Source organism: Sander lucioperca, chromosome 13 (assembly GCF_008315115.2).
Source record: "Sander lucioperca isolate FBNREF2018 chromosome 13, SLUC_FBN_1.2, whole genome shotgun sequence".
In the NCBI taxonomy this organism is placed as follows: domain Eukaryota; kingdom Metazoa; phylum Chordata; class Actinopteri; order Perciformes; family Percidae; genus Sander; species Sander lucioperca.
Genome location: NC_050185.1, coordinates 5547606 through 5565510, shown reverse-complemented (window position 1 = coordinate 5565510; position 17905 = coordinate 5547606). Strand labels below are relative to the sequence as shown.

Sequence of the window (17905 nt, the reverse complement as noted above, 5' to 3'; positions counted from 1 at the left end):
TTTATGAGAAGGAAATCGAGTCAGCTGATTCTGAACGAACTCGTCTTCGAGATGAATGTATTCTAATGCATTTTTAGTCAATAAAATGTTAACACAATAGTACATATTTGACCATTACATTTTAGACATTTTAGGGGAAGCCGAGCTTCTCTTGCAGTCTTAAAGAAATTGCCACTGGACTTTACTCATAGTGGTGTAATAAGTATGTGCTAGTCAAGTGGTACTTAATGTAAAGAATAAAACAGCATATTCATTTACAGTTGATGAATGCATTAACTGTGTGTGTGTGTGTGTGTGTGTGTGTGTGTGTGTGTGTGTGTGTTTGTGTGCGCGCTGCTTGATCTCACACTTGAAGCACAACGTTTTAAACAAATGAAGACTTTAAAAAGGTTTTGACTTGCTTTTGACATGATTTAATGTGTCCCTAAGCGCTCATATCAGCCCTCTAATACTTTTGGCTGGAGAGCTCTCTGTAATCAACTTTTTACACATTGAATCCTAAAGGGTTTGTCCCCCATCTCTTACATTGTATTATGATGGAATCTTTTAATGACCATTATGAACAGGAGGAATGATAACAGCAGGAAAAACCTGTTTCTAAGTCCATATGGGCACCTGACTATTGTTATAAGACATACTTGAAAAAATTGTGAACCTATCCTGTAATTAGCTGTTTCTTGTCTCCCTTGAATTAAGATGCTAATACTAGGACTCAAATGACAGGAGTACATACAAAAAAGTGGATTTGATCTTGAGCTTTAAAAATAATTGTAAAGCATATCGGGAGGCAAAACACTTGAGTCCTGAACCCTCACAGGCTGCGACGTCATCTCCTCTTTCTAAATGCTGATCTTGAAAATCAGTCAATGCCTACAAAGAATTGTAGTTGTAATCAGCAGTGTGCTGTGTCCACTCCATCTACAGGGTCTTCACATTTTTCTCGTTTAATTGCATAGTAAGCTGTAGTAAATAGAGCTTATTGTTATAAATGCCTCGCCAAATATTCTTCACACATGGCTTACAGTAAGTGCAACAATGGGCTGCATTAGACAGTTGAGAACTTAAGTTGTTGCATGGAAACCGTAATCGTTACACAAGCTTAGCTACAGCATAGCAACAGCTCTAAATCTGAAAAAAATGCCTGGATTTCACTTGAAAAACTGTATCTGCAATGTGAAACTCGCTGAGGAGGTCTGGCAGTGTATTCTGGCTCATCCCCAGTGTGTCTTTTCTGGCACCATCTTTTTCCTCCATTGTGGAGATGGTGAGCTTTCACTGGGTTTCTAATTACCAGCGTAGGGCCAAGTCTGCGGTCTCTTGTTACACTGTTAGCTTTAACGTCCGTAGGCTATAAATAGTGCAGGTGTTGGCTCGCTGGTGAGCAGCAGCCTCTGCTCACAGTCTTCATAGCGGCAGGAAATGAAGCTCTGCATGCACAAACAGTGTGCTCCATTGATTAAACTTAATGTTAACTGAGCTGAAGTAAGCTGTGTTTATGCAATGCAGTTTCCTTATGGAGAGAACCAAATAGACCCATTTTCATCCTAGGGGGGAAATGAGATATAGCATGGTAAAGTGTAACGTTCTCCTCAAATAACCTGAAGACAGTCAATATGGTGTGAAGTGTACGGTGCAGTATTTGCATTGTGGATACTGACTGACTGATTATCATATTGGTTTGCTGAATATTAATATGAGGTGCTGGGTTGGCTGGTAAATAATTGTCATACTTGATTTCAGCAGACACTATCCTTGTAATGTGTAAAAATCATCATTACGATTTTTAACAGAAAACTACAGTAAGCAAGCTGCTGTGTTATGAAAGATTGAACATTTACCATTGCCTCGTCACCCACTCAGACACTCATTTATAATCTTTTTGTGTATTATTGTAGCTGCAAAATGTATTTTGAATCACATGAGGTGTCATCACTACCGTCTGGTGCTGCCCTACACTTTTGAAACATCTGAGTTCATCCGAGGGAAGATTCTTATTCACTGCGGGTTGGAGCAACAAGTTCTCAGATACATAAATAAGGACTGAGTGAGCTTTAGTGCAATTTAATGATCTTCTTTCTGTACCCAGTTGCTAAGCAACCTGCACTGTTCTGCCTGAAGCCATGGCGTCCCAAAAGAAACATCACTTCATTGGTCTGAGTGGAGGAATGATAGCAGGGAATGCAAGGCCATGGGGGGTTTAACCAGAGTCTTATTTTCTGCATGCTGACCCTCCCAAGGTGCCCACATGTTGCCAGTAGCACCTGTGTATGGTTTAAAGCAAATGTTTCTATGCAAACCAGGTGTGATGATATGAAGAGAGTTAATTGCCTCCTGCTTGGTGGTGGAAGCCTGGAGCCCATGGTGTAAGCCTGCTGGGCTAATCTAACAACCATGGTTCGGCTGGAGAGCCCACGTAGGGGGCCCCTTTTGTTCATATGCCCTTAACCAAACATCGGTGTAGTATGGAAAGAAAAAAGGAACAAATTAAACCTACTGCTGTAAGTTTCTCCCTGTGAAAACCACTGCTTCAGAGCCTGACAGCAGTCTGGTTTTGGCAACGAGCAGGAAAAAAAGTACGTCCAGTACAGGAAGGATTTGGCGCCACCCACTATTCACTCCCTCCCCGAGTCAATTTTCTGCTGTGAATCATAGAGTTGGAGGAAAAAAAAGAGAAATAAGAGGGAGTGAGAGCTGTTGCTACAAAGCCACAGCTTGAGCGAAATCAAGCATTGCTGTTTCCCTTCTCCCCAAATCCCAGGAGAGGGCTGCTTTTCCTTCTGTGGTTATTGTTCTGGCTCCACCGCACACAGAAATCACAGAAAACAAAGCTTTTTCGAAGACAACAGTGGACGACAAATGGGCTTGGTAAACTGCTGAGAGGACCCGTCACAATTGCACTTTTTGCCCACTGAGGCAGTTGATGCTTTCTGTATATATTTATAAAAATTCCATGTTATTCATTGAACATCTCTGCAGGATTAAAGTGGTCATTTCTGAGACACTGTTTGTTTTTGTAATGTTCTATGTGCAGTATAGTTTAGCTTTGTTTTATTCTCTATTGCATGCAAGCAGTGCATTCCAATTGCTTACAAAGATTTTAAGTGCTGCGATAAGCCTTCATGCTCTCCCCTTTGCATTACAATAATGCTGTTACTAGTTGATTTCTAATCCAACCTGAACAGATGTGATGAGCAGTCTATTGGTTGTGCTCATGTCTCATGCTCAGATGTTTTCCTTTGAGGCACTCTCTGGAGGCACAGACACAAATCTTTTTTTCAGAACAAATTTTGTCGACTGATCATGTAGCTCCACGGGCTTAGACATGAATATTGGACAGTTCAATAGACAGGTTACATTACGTGCAACGTTTGCGGACCGTTAGCGGAGCGTATGTGCCGTGGAATGTATGTTTTAACTGGCTACACCAGCTGCGCAACACGGCGTAGGATTGTGTGAGTCACAGGCGAGACAGAGAGCTTTTGTTTTGGGATTGTTGTTCTTCAGTTTTTTGGAGCAGGTGAGGTCAACAAGAAATAAATACAAACTCTCAAAATGAAACTGCCAACACACTCATTCACAGTCATTAAGTCGTTTCCTGTATATCGGTAGTTTAATTTAAAAGAAATAATGACACGGTGGGCTGTCCCCCCCCAAAACAATGGTAGGGGAAACACTTAAATAAACTTACAAAACTGCACCAAGTTACAAGACCTTCTTTCACTCAAATAATTCTCCAAATAAAAGTGCTACCAGACTCTCGTACATTTCATTTGTACAGAGAGTCTGGCCACTCTCTATTGACAAATGTTGACAAAAACTTCCTTGAAGGCGGGTACTCTGTTGAAGTTTAAAACTATTAGATCTGCCCAGAGCCACTCTGGTAGCCTGGCTGCGCCCTCCTACGTACTGTCTGGTAGGACCAGGCTAACAAGAGGGGAGACGACAACAATTATCAGCTTAGCGTCGCTAGCGTTCGCCTTAGCCAACTCCGTCATCACTAACGGAGCGAACTGGAAAATCTAACTTTTCCCGAACCCCGTGGGGAGGAGGGCCACAACATCATGGCCACCAACAAAACTCAGCAAAGATTGTTCTAGGCTTTAACTTCTGGATATTCGGCAGCGTTGCCACAATGGACCGCATCTTTCTCCACCGCCATTACGGAGCTACAACTCAAACTAGCGCACGTCACAACCTCAACATCATAGTTCTCAGCCACTCCCTCTGTTCGCTGATTGGACCGCCAAATATTTGGTTGGCGAAAACCCAAGAATATACCGCAAACCCAGATGGAGTACTGAAGGAAAATGAAAATTGAGTGGAAGTACGTAGGAGGGCGGAGCCAGACTAGCTCCAGGGTACTGGACGAATAAAATCCAACTGAAAAGGAATTGCAGTATATCCCACTTTATCTAACGTTTTACTTTCCCAGAAGAAAACAGGTGCAACATATCTATATAACAACACACCTGGGGGGTTTAGGGCTTCTCTCTAAAACGAGAATAGCTGGTCCACCTTTTGTTGGTGAGCCTGTGCCGAAGAACCTCCTTCACTTTTACTTTAATCAGCAGGTGGTACTTGGCTTGGGTCTTGAGGAGTTGTAGCATTATATTTTGAAGTCTAATCTTCAGTTAATTACTGTAGTTGTTCTTGTCTCTTGCAGATTATAAATAACTCATTATCCCCAGCCATTAAATGATTTTTTAATGAGTGAGTTGTCAGTTGTAGACCGCTAAACAAATTGGCCCATTCCGCAGAAAGTGAATTTTCTTTAGTAATGGTGAATGGCAGAATCCTATAAAAGCTGTGACCCAGTGCAGTCACCGTAAGCAATCTGTGTGCCTGTTTAAGCAAACGGTTCATTTGCCCTTACAGCTGTCAGCAATTAGGTGTAATTATTTAAGCCAACAAGGGCAGCTTCAAAGGGTAAAATCTATCCCACAATGCCGCTCCGGCTGGGATTGTTCTCAGCACAGCATTATTTTACTCCTTGTTGTTTGTTTTCATTTGATCAGGACAGTCTGCACCTCGTCTCATTTCGCAGTATGCTTTGCTTATTCAGGTTGTCACCACTTTGCGAGTGTGCATGTTATCTTGCTCTTGTTTGCTTTACACTGAAATCCCTCCTTTAATATTCTTCTACACACAAGACACGACCTACCAGCTGATGTCTGTGCATGAAATAGTCTTCGTAGGCTTTCATTAAAAACAATCCAGTGCTCTGATTCAGTTACACAGACACTGTTGGTTTACATCTTTCTGCACCCATTAAAGGGCCACTCTGCCTGCTCTGCTTACTCAGTGATTAACATGAAAAAAGCCCGGCTGGATCTGCTGCTCATGTTTATTTAATCAGTTCAGGGTAAATGTTGTGGGTTCTTGTGGCTCATATGGAATATGTTTGTTTTTCATTAAGTCTTCTGTTCTGCAGAATGCCTGGTTTCCCTCCTGTCAAGATGCATACTGAAAACACATATATGCACACACACATATGCAGCGTTATGAATACAAACACACATGAATAAAGATCTGTTGACTTTGGTGCTTAGTGAGATCTGTTGTTGCCAGTATGGACAATGTTGTAAGATCCTTTTAGCAACTGTACTTTTAGGAATAACTCCAACCTCCCACCCACTACAGGCCTGTTGTTACATTGTCACTCTGGGCATTTCTCTTTTTCCAAGTATGGTTATTGTGGCCACAATGGAGCCATTTGATCGCTGTCTCTGACACAATATGTGTGGCCCGCACCGCTTTGTTTTATTTAGGAATCTAAGTTGTTGAGTTTCTTTCCGGACCCCTGATAAGACTGGATGATACAAATGGAACCAGGTTGCTGAGATCTCCGATTACTTCAGCTCCCCTCGGTCCCGTCTGCCCTCCCACAAAGAAAAAAGAATGTGTATTTATTTAACAGCCAGACACAACCTAACAGGAAATCAGATCGTCAAACGCAGGATATCCCCTTGTCTTTTTTTCATGCACCCTTCTGACCCAAATAGGGAAAAAAGCCTCAGCTATGATGAGATTAGAACCAGGAAATTTGCTAGGTGTCTGTCTGTGTATGTGAGCGCATTTTTTAAGTGGACACTGTTTTGTCAGGCCCCGCTATTGTTGTGAGGGTGCCATCACGAGAAAGAAGGCGTACAAACATCTTGTAGATGGTTATGTCTGTTAGGGGAATCATTTACTGCATACCTGAAAAGCTCTACTCAGCCTCAGACAACTCCTGCCACTCGCTTCTGTGTATAATGCATCTGCACCTGACAATTCTCAGCAGCTGTGTGTGTGTGTGTGTGTGTGTGTGTGTGTGTGTGTGTGTGTGTGTGTGTGTGTGTGTGTGTGTGTGTGTGTGTGTGTGTGTGTTTGTCTGAGCACCTGCCTCTATTCTGAGACACCACAGAAGGTAGACAGACTTTCAGACTATAGTTTTAGGAGGGAAGAGTGCAGCTGGGAGGGGTTCAAGTTTTGACTTTGGGTTTCCTGCCATACATTTCCAATTTGCTCCGACTCTATAGCACAGTATATAGCTATGATGTGATAAATCTGCCTTCACCTAATAATGCTGCGGTGCTCTCAATTCTCACCCTCCATTAGTTTAATGTTTGGTTTTTTTTGACGTGATTGAGGGAGTTCTCTGTAAACCGTTCCCAGTGGCTCAGACAAAGCAAGGCACCATCATCCCTGATTGAGATGACATCAATGTGTTCACTTGAAAAAGTCATTATTATTATCTGTACTTGCTGCCTACCATATTCAACAAATCCCGCAATACACCACCACCCTATGAACATGAATGTGTGAACCAGATTTCATGACAATCCATCCAATATCTGTCAAGTCATTTGATCAAAAACCAGAAATATCAACCTCATGGTGGCACTAGTGTGTCTAATAAAAACTGAATTCACAGTTACCCCCAATTTCCACCAACTGCGGAACGTCTGCGGATCCGCTCTGGAACGGCGGCGGAGTCATTAGGTTTCCATTAAAGTCAGTGTGTGTATTTCCACTGACTGCGGAACGGCTGCATTCCGACTCCGTCCCAGCTCCGGCGATCCGCAGCCCTCGGGAGCAGATACGCAGAGCTTCTATTTTTACCGGACGTCAGAGAGCTCCGCAGCAATTCAGCACAGGACAGATAGTGCAGGACAGGAAGTCGAGCACAGAAACAAAATAAAACATCGGTTAATTTTCAAAATAAAATACACCGTGCTCACGGCGGATCATATTTCCCTGCACTACACCTTGAAAACGTCACCTTGAAAAATGGGCGGAGACAGGCCTGAAACAAACTGTTGTTGGTTTTGTGGTTCTGTTTATAGAAACTACATCCTGTTATATCACGCAATCATATGTGAATTTGCGAGATCTCGTGGGTCCTAGTGACTTCAGCTGTCAGTCATGGCTGCAGCCGTTCCGCAACAAATACGGACCTGGTGGGTATTGAAGGACGGCGGAGCACGGAGCTGACGCACAGCGGAGCCGATCCGCAGTCCGAACCGTTAGTCTTCCTGGAGACAGGAATATAATGGATAAAACAAATATGTTCAGAATGTTAACTATTATTTAAACAGCATAGGGACTCTGGGAAAGTGATGATGTTTTTCATGTGTTCACTTCAGGGTGCCTGCAAGTTACCATAACAACACGAATAGACGTGCATCAAAATCCAAGCGGCAGCTGGCGTGACCGAGTTTTTGGAAACGGCGGCTCACTTGACCACAGTGTTTTACGGTGCTGATGCTGCGCTGCTCTGTCTTGTCTGTGTGCTGTCCTCCTTTTCGCGCTGCAACATTCACTTAGAAATTAGTTTTTCACTGCGTGAGAAAATGCAAGTGAGAGTGTGTGAGTCTCACAGTCAATGCGTGAGAGTTGGCAGCCCTGAACATTTACGCGCACCTACTGCATGTAGAGCTGAGAATTACGTGCACAGCTCAAATTTTACGTGCACTATCGTATCACACTACGTGCCATGTGATACAGTATTTAGAGTCCTGTACCATCGAGTAAATGCAGTTAACCTCCCTGAACTGACATTTCACTCCATATTTCCATAGCTGCAATTAACTTGGAATTCATTTACATTGTCAAGCAGGGATATTCTGCCTTAAGGATTTTCTCAAAGGCTTGCTCACCTACATAGAAAATCTGGCTTTAAATGCAGTGTTTTAGTAGTTCTAAGCAGATTTTGAAGTGTGTGTTCATCTTGATTCTTCATGTACTGCACTATTAAATCAGCCTGAAAGTGGTCAGAAGTCAACATTACATTTTTAGTTCTATCACTACTCAAAATGAAATAATAAAATTCTGTCTTCTACCCTTTAACTTTTCCTTCCTTTGTCTGTATTCAGGAGCTGCTGTCTTTTCCAGCAGCTCTCGGCTCTTTTGGTCCTGTGTAATGTCTGTAATCTGCAGGTCAACTTGCGGTTGACTCTAGTTTTGTCTGTAATTCAAAGAAAAGTTGTGTGCTTGTCAGAACAACTCTGTTTTAACACAAATCATTGATTTAAATGTGCTTCAACCAGTTGTTAAAATCCATAAAGTTGTGCTACATTACCACAATATACAAAAATACAGTGTTTTTTTTTTTTATGTGCCTCAGTCTATCCGGGCATTCTGACTTTGACGTATGCTACAGAAGGACTTTACAGAAGGCTACTTATTTCTTACTTACCCATGATTGTGGGTTGGGTTAGAACAAACAATTAAAAATGCCAAGGAGGTATCTGACAAACATGCTAAGGTTAAGCTTATGATGCTAAGCTTGGTCAAACAGTACTTTTCTGTGTCTGACTTTAGCTCAGAGTTGTTAGTCCAGCTGTCTTTAATCTTAAGAAAATATTTTGTAGAGAGCCATCTGGAACATAAAGCTGATAAAGTAGTTTGTTCCATCATAACACAAGAATTGAATTAACCCTTGTAATACAAGCTCCATTTTCCATGCATTTACTGGGTCATCACTGTGAAACTAACTTTCTGTATTTTGGCCCTATGGCTCTGTCATAGTCAGTTCTGTAGAAAGAGTATATGAATATAAGCAAAACCATTTACTCAAAGTACAAAGCCTGAATTTTATAGTTCTATTTTTTCACTGTGTATAATGATCTCCTTCCTTGGCTGCCTTCTTGGATGGTAATTGGAGCAACAACCTCCACAGTGAAAGATAATTATAAACATTGACATGCTGATTTTTTGAAAAACTTCTACAACTCATTTAAATCCTGTTTGACGGTAAATTGTTGGTTATTACTAGGCTTCATGAAATATAGTCTTTGAAAAATGTATTTAAGGGCTGCAACTATTGATTTGTGCTGATTATATTCTTGATGAATCATTTAATGTACATTTCTCATCACAATATCTCAGAGCCCAAGATGACATCTTAATATTCCTTTTTTTCTGACTAAATAAAGAATATTTAGTAGTGCTGTCAGTTAAACGCGTTATTAACGGCGTTAACGCAAACCCATTTTAACGCCGTACATTTTTTTATCGCGAGATTAACGTTCTTTGTGGCCTAGCAAACTTTGTAGTTTTTTTCACATGCTGTTGCAACAACTGGTAACGTTAGAAAAACTACAACACCACACCGGATCTAGCTAGACCGGAAACAAAACAACAGGCACGCCGCACACACTTGTTAGGGCTTGCGAGCCGGCCAAAGAGTAGTAGGCTAACGTTACGTTTTAAGTGGATGGCGAACGCGAGACGCCGAAATGGACAGTATTGAGCAATGTCTGGAGCGCTACAAGGCAGAGCCTCTTACTGGCATGGATGACTGTCCCCAGGAATGGTGGTCCACACATGAAGGGCACACAGTGAAATGGCCCGCCTTGCACGCAAGTACTTAGCAACATCGGCCACATCAGTACCTTCTGAAAGGTTGTTTTCACTGTCTGAACATGTTGTACAAACAAAGCAAGCTTCCCTGTTGTCTGAAAATGTCAACAGGCTTATCTGTTTGAGTAACTGGCTCAAAGCAAAGAAGTAGTAGGCTTACCTTTTATTGGTAACCGTTACTGTTCATTCTTTCTGAAATAAGAGGCTGGGTTGATGAGCCTCTGGTGAATAAAGAGCAGTAGCCTGACTGCTATGTTCAAAGCAAACTTGAGAAAAAGAAAGTATTAAGCCATGGTTTAACTGCACTATAGGCTGAGTCCTAGTTTACCTTACATGTGCACTTTGAAATTTAGAATAGATAAAAATGTACGATTAATTGCGAGTTACTATGACATTAATGCGATTAATTGCGATTAAATATTTTAATTGTTTGACAGCACTAATATGTAGTCTTCAATGATTTAAATAGTCTTTCAATCATAGTCAATGTGACTAATTTTAGTGTTCATTCAGCTTTCCTGTCTTTGTTGTGATAATTGCCTGAAAAGGATCGACAGTGAGGACGCCAGCGCCTTTCTGAAAAGTTCCGAGATTTAGAAGTGCTCCAAGCGATCGCACAGAAAAGGCGCTCTCTCCTCATTGGCAACAATTGAAATTGTTGGTGCTGGTGACCATATACCGTTTATGTTATGGTTCTCACCTGGGTCTGAACCATTAGATTACACATGAAGTAGTTCAGCTGCTCTAATCACACCTGTAATTGGTTGCATCACCATAAACCGCAGCAGTGAATTACCCATCGATTTGTTACACACAACACTTAGAGCTTACTTAATGCTATTTCACACCTACTCAAAATGTGACAACCGGGGCAAGCACTCCCTAAAGAATGAAAGACAATTCTGCTCAACTTAACTAGGTAGCTGTTAAGATAGCTCTCTGTCTCTCACCATCTCTGTCTGTTCCTGTTTGCTGCCACCTTTCATCCCTCACTCTTTTCCTCTCTGCTGGAAGCCCAGTTTGTCTAAACTAATTAAATCGTCTCAGTAAGACAAGTTGATCAGACTCTTTGATCAGCCTCTCACAGGCTTGTCTCTTTGGTGGCTCAAATGCCCAAAAAGACCAGTGAAGGTCCAGCTGGTTTAATCTACCACAGTAGACGTTGGGTTCAGAGTGCTCATCCTGCTCACAGAGGAGGGACAGCAAAGGTTCTCCAAGAATGCATCAGATAAAAATCAAACCCCTAAAATCTGAGAGTATACATAAATAAACAAGATAATTGGTTGTCTAAAGGACTCTGCTAAACACTTCATCAGATAAATCCCAAAGTAAACTATGTAAACTATGTTACTGTATGTACAATAGTGTCAAAACAATAGAGTTTCATACAAGTTACATATAGGTACTATTTTCTACTGAAAGTTATTTTTTTTTAACTTAACCTATTTATTGTAGACAGTCAGCACAGACATACATGGTCTGATCGGACCAAAAAAATGTAAATAAATAAATAAATAAATAAATAAAGTGAAAACATAAAAAATAAATAAAATAAAAAATAAAGATAAAAAAACAAAGGAGGGGGGGGGGGGGGTATCAGGGATGATCGCTCTCTTCCTTCAAAACATTTTTAGCAAGTTTATCCCTCTGGAGCCTCAAGTTGTGAGTTATGTCTTCCATTCTGTAGAGCTCCCACACCCGCTCCTTCCACCACTGAAATGTTGGAACAGTGGGCTTCAGCCAATTTACAGTGGCACCCTTAATGGCTACAGCAAGAAGGATTTGCAGAAGGTATATATCATTCACTCCTTTGAGTGGAAGGGGACTTTAAGTAAAAAGTAAAATATCAGATGCAGACTATTTAAAAGTAACTACTTTTTTTTTAAATCTCACATTAGATGTGAAACATTTAAAAGTCAATTAAAATAGCTGCCTTCCATATTGTAAACTATTGTAAGGACACCTGCAGACATGCGTTGCCACTAAATGCCACAATGTAATTACTTTGTACACTTCCAGACAATCACAGAAATGAAAGCTAGGGGAGAGTGAGCCATATTGAGCAATTACTTCTTTTCAATGTCATCCTAAGGCGCTAAAATATGGAATTCTTTCTTGCTATTGTTGGGCAGGCAGGCAAAACATAATGTACATAATTTATTCCAGGCAATCAGACTGTTTGGAAGCTTAACAGCAAGCAGAAAGCTGGCACAATGGAATCTCTCTCAGCCCCATCATAACTTTGTCATTTATTCTGTGCACTGACAATGCATGTCATGTTGCATTATTTGCCTTGGATGAGTGTGGGCGGGAAAGGCAAACAAGATTAGTTGATGCATGCACTTGTTTTTTCTACGAGTGAATTATGGCCTTTAGAGATGGTTTGGTGAGTCAGTGCCAGTAGCACACCCATCAAACTCATTCTGACAGCAGTGTGTATCTGTAACACTGGTGATGTAATTGTCTACAGGCACGCTAAGTTTGCTCCGTGGTGGTCCTTCACAGAGTAACTGCTGCTGCTTGAGATGTGCTGGATTGTTTTTCTCACCAGTAGGTTGTGGAAAATCTGCCTTGGTTTCATTCCTCATATGCACTGTACACCAAATATGAGTCACAATGTGGTTTCTGTGGGCTGCGGGATAAATCCTGGACTGAAGCAGGGTTTGTGGAGTCCAGCTTGAATGCTGTTCAACAAATTTAAACCACCCCTAAAGGTGTTACTGCAGCCTTACTGCACTGCAAGTAAAAGTCCTGCATTCAACATTTAATGCAGTAAAATTGCAGATGTATTAGCCGCAAAATATTCTTAAAGTATCAATAGTAAAAGTACTTGACTGGCATGTGAAAAACACCATCAGTGTGATTGTCTAATAATAGTATTTGATTATTATAAATGCATTACCATGCATGCAGCATTTTATGTTGTAGCTGGATGAAGTAAAGCTAACTTGGTTGCTTAATCTGTAACTACATCCTATTTTATAACTGATAACTTGTATTTATTTGGATGTAAAACATTGATCTTTAAAGTAACTAGTAACATAGCTGTCAAACAAATGCAGAGGAGTGATAAGAACGAGGAAGGAACTATTTAAAAGCCTTTATTGTAGGGCTGTCCCTAATGATTATTGACCGTTAGCGAAGTTTTTAGCTGCAGCTTCTTCAGATGAATCCATGCTTACAGGCGCTGCCATCTTCCTCTATTCCGACGATTGGACGCATGTTATGCAAATCGACGTATTTTTGTAATTGATGTCATCACTTACGTTGATGAATTGTCCCAGCCCTACTTTATTGTAGTGACTTAATCATTAAAAAGCCAACATGTTTCGACCACTGTAGGTCTTCGTCAGGACTTTAGAAATTAAATGGAAAGTACATACACACCTGAAAATTGTACTCAAGTACCATACTTGAGTAATTGTAATTGCTTTCCACCACTGCAAAGTGTCCAGAGTGTTAATTTAGTCTTGTGATAACACAGAAATAATAATAATAATAATCTCTGTCATTTAGTACTTTTCAAGTAGCGCAGGTAGGGAGGATTTAGAAAGCATAAGATGAAATATGACATGGCAATGATACTGTAAAAACAGCAAAGGGGATCCCATTATCATGGTAAAATAATAACAGTACACATGCTCCCAGAGAATAAGTCTTTTAAGCTAACACATCATACATCAGTGGTGCTAATGCCACTAGATACTTAGAACCTTCTCTCTCCGGCCTTCCTGTTAAAATGTATCGACATGTCATTAGCGCAGCTGTGGCAGCTTTCCACTTTCCCCTTCAACAGTCAGCCTCCACTCTGATGGCTGCTTCACCAGCTAAGATGTCTCCCTGGGGGGTGTTAACACCAACGGCTCTTTGGTCCACACTGGAGCAAAATAGGTCACTCCTTCAAATAACAAAGCTGATTTGTTCCATAGGTTTTACTGTGAGCGGCTGTAATCCATTACACAGTCTCTCAGCAGCAGATGAGTGGTTCTATTGAATAGCCCGGCCAAACTGTATAACCCCATGTGTGGACCCTGCAATATTGGAGTTGTAGCCTATTGGAATCTGTTCAGAATCCAGTTTTCTTAATGAAAAAAAAAGTCTTCTAATGCAGTTTTTATGTGTTGACAGGCAAACTGAACTTACATGTTTTGATGTTTCTCGCTGTGCTTTTGCTGATCTGTTTCCTGCTCAGAAATGTGCCTTACAGGTAAACACCAGCTCAATCAAAGTTTCTACTCAGCTTCATCTTTCCCCCTGCTACTCTACTTCAGGCCAAGCTTGAATGTAATTTAGAGTCTTATAATGTGATGTCATTCTGCAAACAAGACCACAGAGTCTACAGCCATGCTAGCAGCTCTGAGGCTGTACGTACAGTAAGCAGAAGTGCTTTGAGCTAAAATCTATTGCTAACATGCTGATGTTTAGCAGATACTGTATACTAGCATGTTCACGATCATATTTTAGCATGTTAACATGCATTAGCTAATTAGCACTAAACACAAAGTGCAGCTGAGGCTGATGGGAATGTCAGTAGTTTTGCATTTATTTGGTCATAACGTATTGGAAATTCAGATGTGACCTGATGATTGCACTCAATGAAAAGTTAAGGGCTCACTGAATCATTACAATTCATCCTGTTAGGACAATGGATATCTGTACCAAAAGTCCGGTCGATCCAATAGCAACCATAAATAGCAACCTCATAATGGCACTAGAACAAAATAAGGTGATCATCAAAGTCATTAGATTGACTCATCAGGGAATCATGAATGTCCTTACACAATTGTGTGCTGATCCATCTCTAGATGTTGAGATATCACACTGCTGGTGGCACTAGATGAAACATCAGAGGATCACCAAAGTCATTACAATTCATCCTCTGAGGATTATGAATGTCAGTACAAAATGTCATGGCAGTCCATCCAGAAGTGTGTAACATATTTCAGTCTGGACCAAAGTGGTGAACCAGCATGTTTACAAAAAAAACAATGCAGTAATAAAGCAACTAATACGAAATTCCTCTCGTCGCTGGTTTAAATCCAGATGGGGTTCCATTTCACTCTCTCTATCCTCATTATTCCTGTTGCCCTCTGTGCTGTGGACTTTCAAATAAAACTAAATGGAAAAAAGAAATCTAACTAAAAAACACTGGTTGTTGTGCTGTTCCTTGTGAAGAAAATCTTGTGATAATACATTGTATCTAAAGCCTTTCTGCACCATTGCCCCTCAATTTGGAGCAAATTCACTGCACTGCTTATTGTAGAGTGGAGATTCTTTCTATCTGTCAAAACCATCTTTTATTGAGCTCCTTTTTATCAACCTCTCTAGTGTGCTAATGAACAGATTTTCTCTGTTACTGTATATGTAATGAAACATGTATTTGACTGTTGATGGGCCGTATGATTGCAGAGTCCTCAAAAGTTCATACATGCTGTACAACAACACATTACCATAAATATTTGTTTTGTACTAATTTAAGCTTTCTCTTGTGCTGTTTCCTCTGAAGAAGAACTTGACACTGAAGCCCCAGGAGTGCCGAGACAACCAGGCAGGGCCCCTACACAAGAAAAAGGCTGCCAGGGTCCCCAACGGCCTGAGCCTGGAGCCCTGCAAGAACAATCACCACCACCAGCAGGCTTCCGACCAGGAGAACAACCCCCGCCTGGCGCACACACAAGGCAAGAGGAAGAAGAAACACCTGAACAAGAAACACACAACGGTGAGTTTAAGATCTTTTATTGATTTATCTCTGCAATAAATTGTGAATTGCAAATGTAGCCGAGTACTACATTTTCGTTTTGAGCTGTGATACATATGGTTACAGCATTTTTGACATTCTGTCATTTCAGTGTACTTATGCTCAGAAAATGAGAACCAAATACAATGACAATGGTCACATTAATATAGGAGAGAGTTTCTCTGAAATGCAATCAGATGCCTTTAACAGGGGTTCAGCACAGCTTCTTGTATAAACTTACCTTACCATACTCTTTCATGATAATGATTCATGGTCATTTTGAAATCAGTTGTCAACCCAGTGAGTTGAAGTATATAAAAAATAATGCTGCAGTTGCTTTTTTTCCTCTTGGCTCAGCGGTCGCATTGTGTTGATGCACCAAGTGTGTGTGCTGTTAAATCAAATCTGCAATCAGGGCAGATGTAAAACAACTATATTCTTTAATGCATTCTTCTGCAGGGGCTTGTGCATTTCATTGTTTTCGCACACAGGCACTGTAGGTGAAATGTTTGGCTAAAAAAAAAGTTTTTAGTCTCTCAGTGAATGTGCTTCCAGAAAGGTTGTGAGGCTTTCATTTGCCATACTGTATGCTGCTGTTCTTACAGTTTTCCAGAGCCTGGCCTTGATGTTCTTTAAACTGAGTTACCACTGTATCTAAGCTACTTTATCTCTGGTCACTTTACATAAGAAAGAACCCTGCTCAACTGTAAATGTCTCATCAACATCAATTACAACAAATCTAAATAACCTCTATAATAGTATTTTCTTTTTTTATACTGTGGGGTAGTCATGCAGGCTAAGCAGTTCAATATGTTTATCATTACATTTACTGGTAACACTTTATTTGAAGGGGTGTGCATAAAGGCTGTTTTATGGTCATGCGTAAACTCCACGCCGTAGCTACGGCGTCGCTCCTACGGCGTCGTGACCCTTTCGGAGTTCTGCGTCCGGGGGTTGAACGTGTTTCTTCCCATCGCGGTACATTTCACCGCCAGAACGCTAGGGGGGGTGTGGTTTCCGGAGGGTCAATCGCGAAACTCTGTTTACTTGTGCGTTGGTGTGTTCCTTGAGCCAGCATGTGTGTGTGTTAGAGTTTAGATTCTCGGCCCAAGCCCGAGCCCGACCCGAGCCCAACCGGACCTCGGGTCGGGCTCGGGCCGTTATTTTCCGGCACATCCTCGGGCTGGGCCGGGCCCGGACCGGACCGCGCCTGGGCCGGACCCTTGATCAAGCAATTTTTTTTTTTATCCATTACCTTATTATCCTATTTGGGTGGGGAGATAGCTATGCCATAATCAGAAATATTATATATATATATATATATATATATATATATATATATAGGCTATATAAAAGTAACAAATGTGTACAACAGTTAGGCTGCAGTTACAAAATGCAGCACGTGTCATGCGCGGAGTCTCCTCCTCTCGCACGCATCACACCGGGAGCTTGAAGATGTAGAGAAAAAAAGAAAAACAGGAGAATTAACTTTGAGCAAATGTGGAGGAAAGTCGGAGGTATGGAAGCAGTTTAAACAAGTCGTGGGCAGTGACAACAATATGTTGTTAATCATTGTTTCATTTTTTTTTTTTTACGTTTCTTCATTCGGATCCACTTGCGATCCGTTCCATTCTAAACAAACAGCGCAGTTTACATGCTTCGTCCTTGTTGTATTATTCTAAACAGATTTCTGCAGTTCAAACAACTCTGAATTGTAGAATTGTTGAGAACGTCAGTTATAACGGCCCACCTATTAAAAAATGTCGGGTTTAAATCGGGCTCGGGCTCATAATTACAGTTAATGTGTCGGGCCGGGCCGGGCTCGGACACAACGTGCTCGGGCTCGGGCAGGTTCGGGCTTGATTTTTTGGGCCGATCTAAGCTCTAGTGTGTGTGTGGGGAGTGGGTGATAGAGCGACGGAGAAAGTGAGAGAGTGACGGCAATTGTCTTCGGAGCAAGTAGTGACTCTAGAGTCATAGTGAGAAAAACAAAGTGTTTCCCCTGTGTTTTCTGACCACGGTGGGAAATCGGTAGCAGGAAAAGTTCTCCTTGATTTCATGTTGTTTATGGAGAAGGAGAACCAGGAAATGAGTCGGGGGAAATGCAACGCTACCCAGCCACGGCCGAGCGACGTGCGTCGCCGCGACGTGTAGTTACATTTTTCGAGAGGTGTACGTCAGGCTACGGCGTAGGGTCCGGCATAGACGCAGAGCGGTCTGCAGAGGTCTGCGGGGGTACGCCGTCGATTCTACGCACGACCATGAAACGGCCTTAAGACTGACAAGACACCGTCATTATTATGACATGACACCTGTCATGAACAT

General features: G+C 41.5%; 1 protein-coding gene across 10 annotated transcripts in view; it reads left to right on the top strand.

Annotated features, from left to right (window-relative positions):
- Positions 1–17905, top strand: part of auts2a (activator of transcription and developmental regulator AUTS2 a) — a 348592-nt gene that overhangs the window by 68413 nt on the left and 262274 nt on the right. For 9 of the 10 annotated variants that reach the window (XM_031310791.2, XM_031310799.2, XM_031310795.2 and 6 more), the window contains exon 3: positions 15350–15562. In XM_031310791.2, the coding sequence (XP_031166651.1) occupies positions 15350–15562 (213 nt within the window). The remainder of the gene's footprint in view (positions 1–15349; positions 15563–17905) is intronic. The other variant, XM_031310792.2, reaches the window with a different exon arrangement.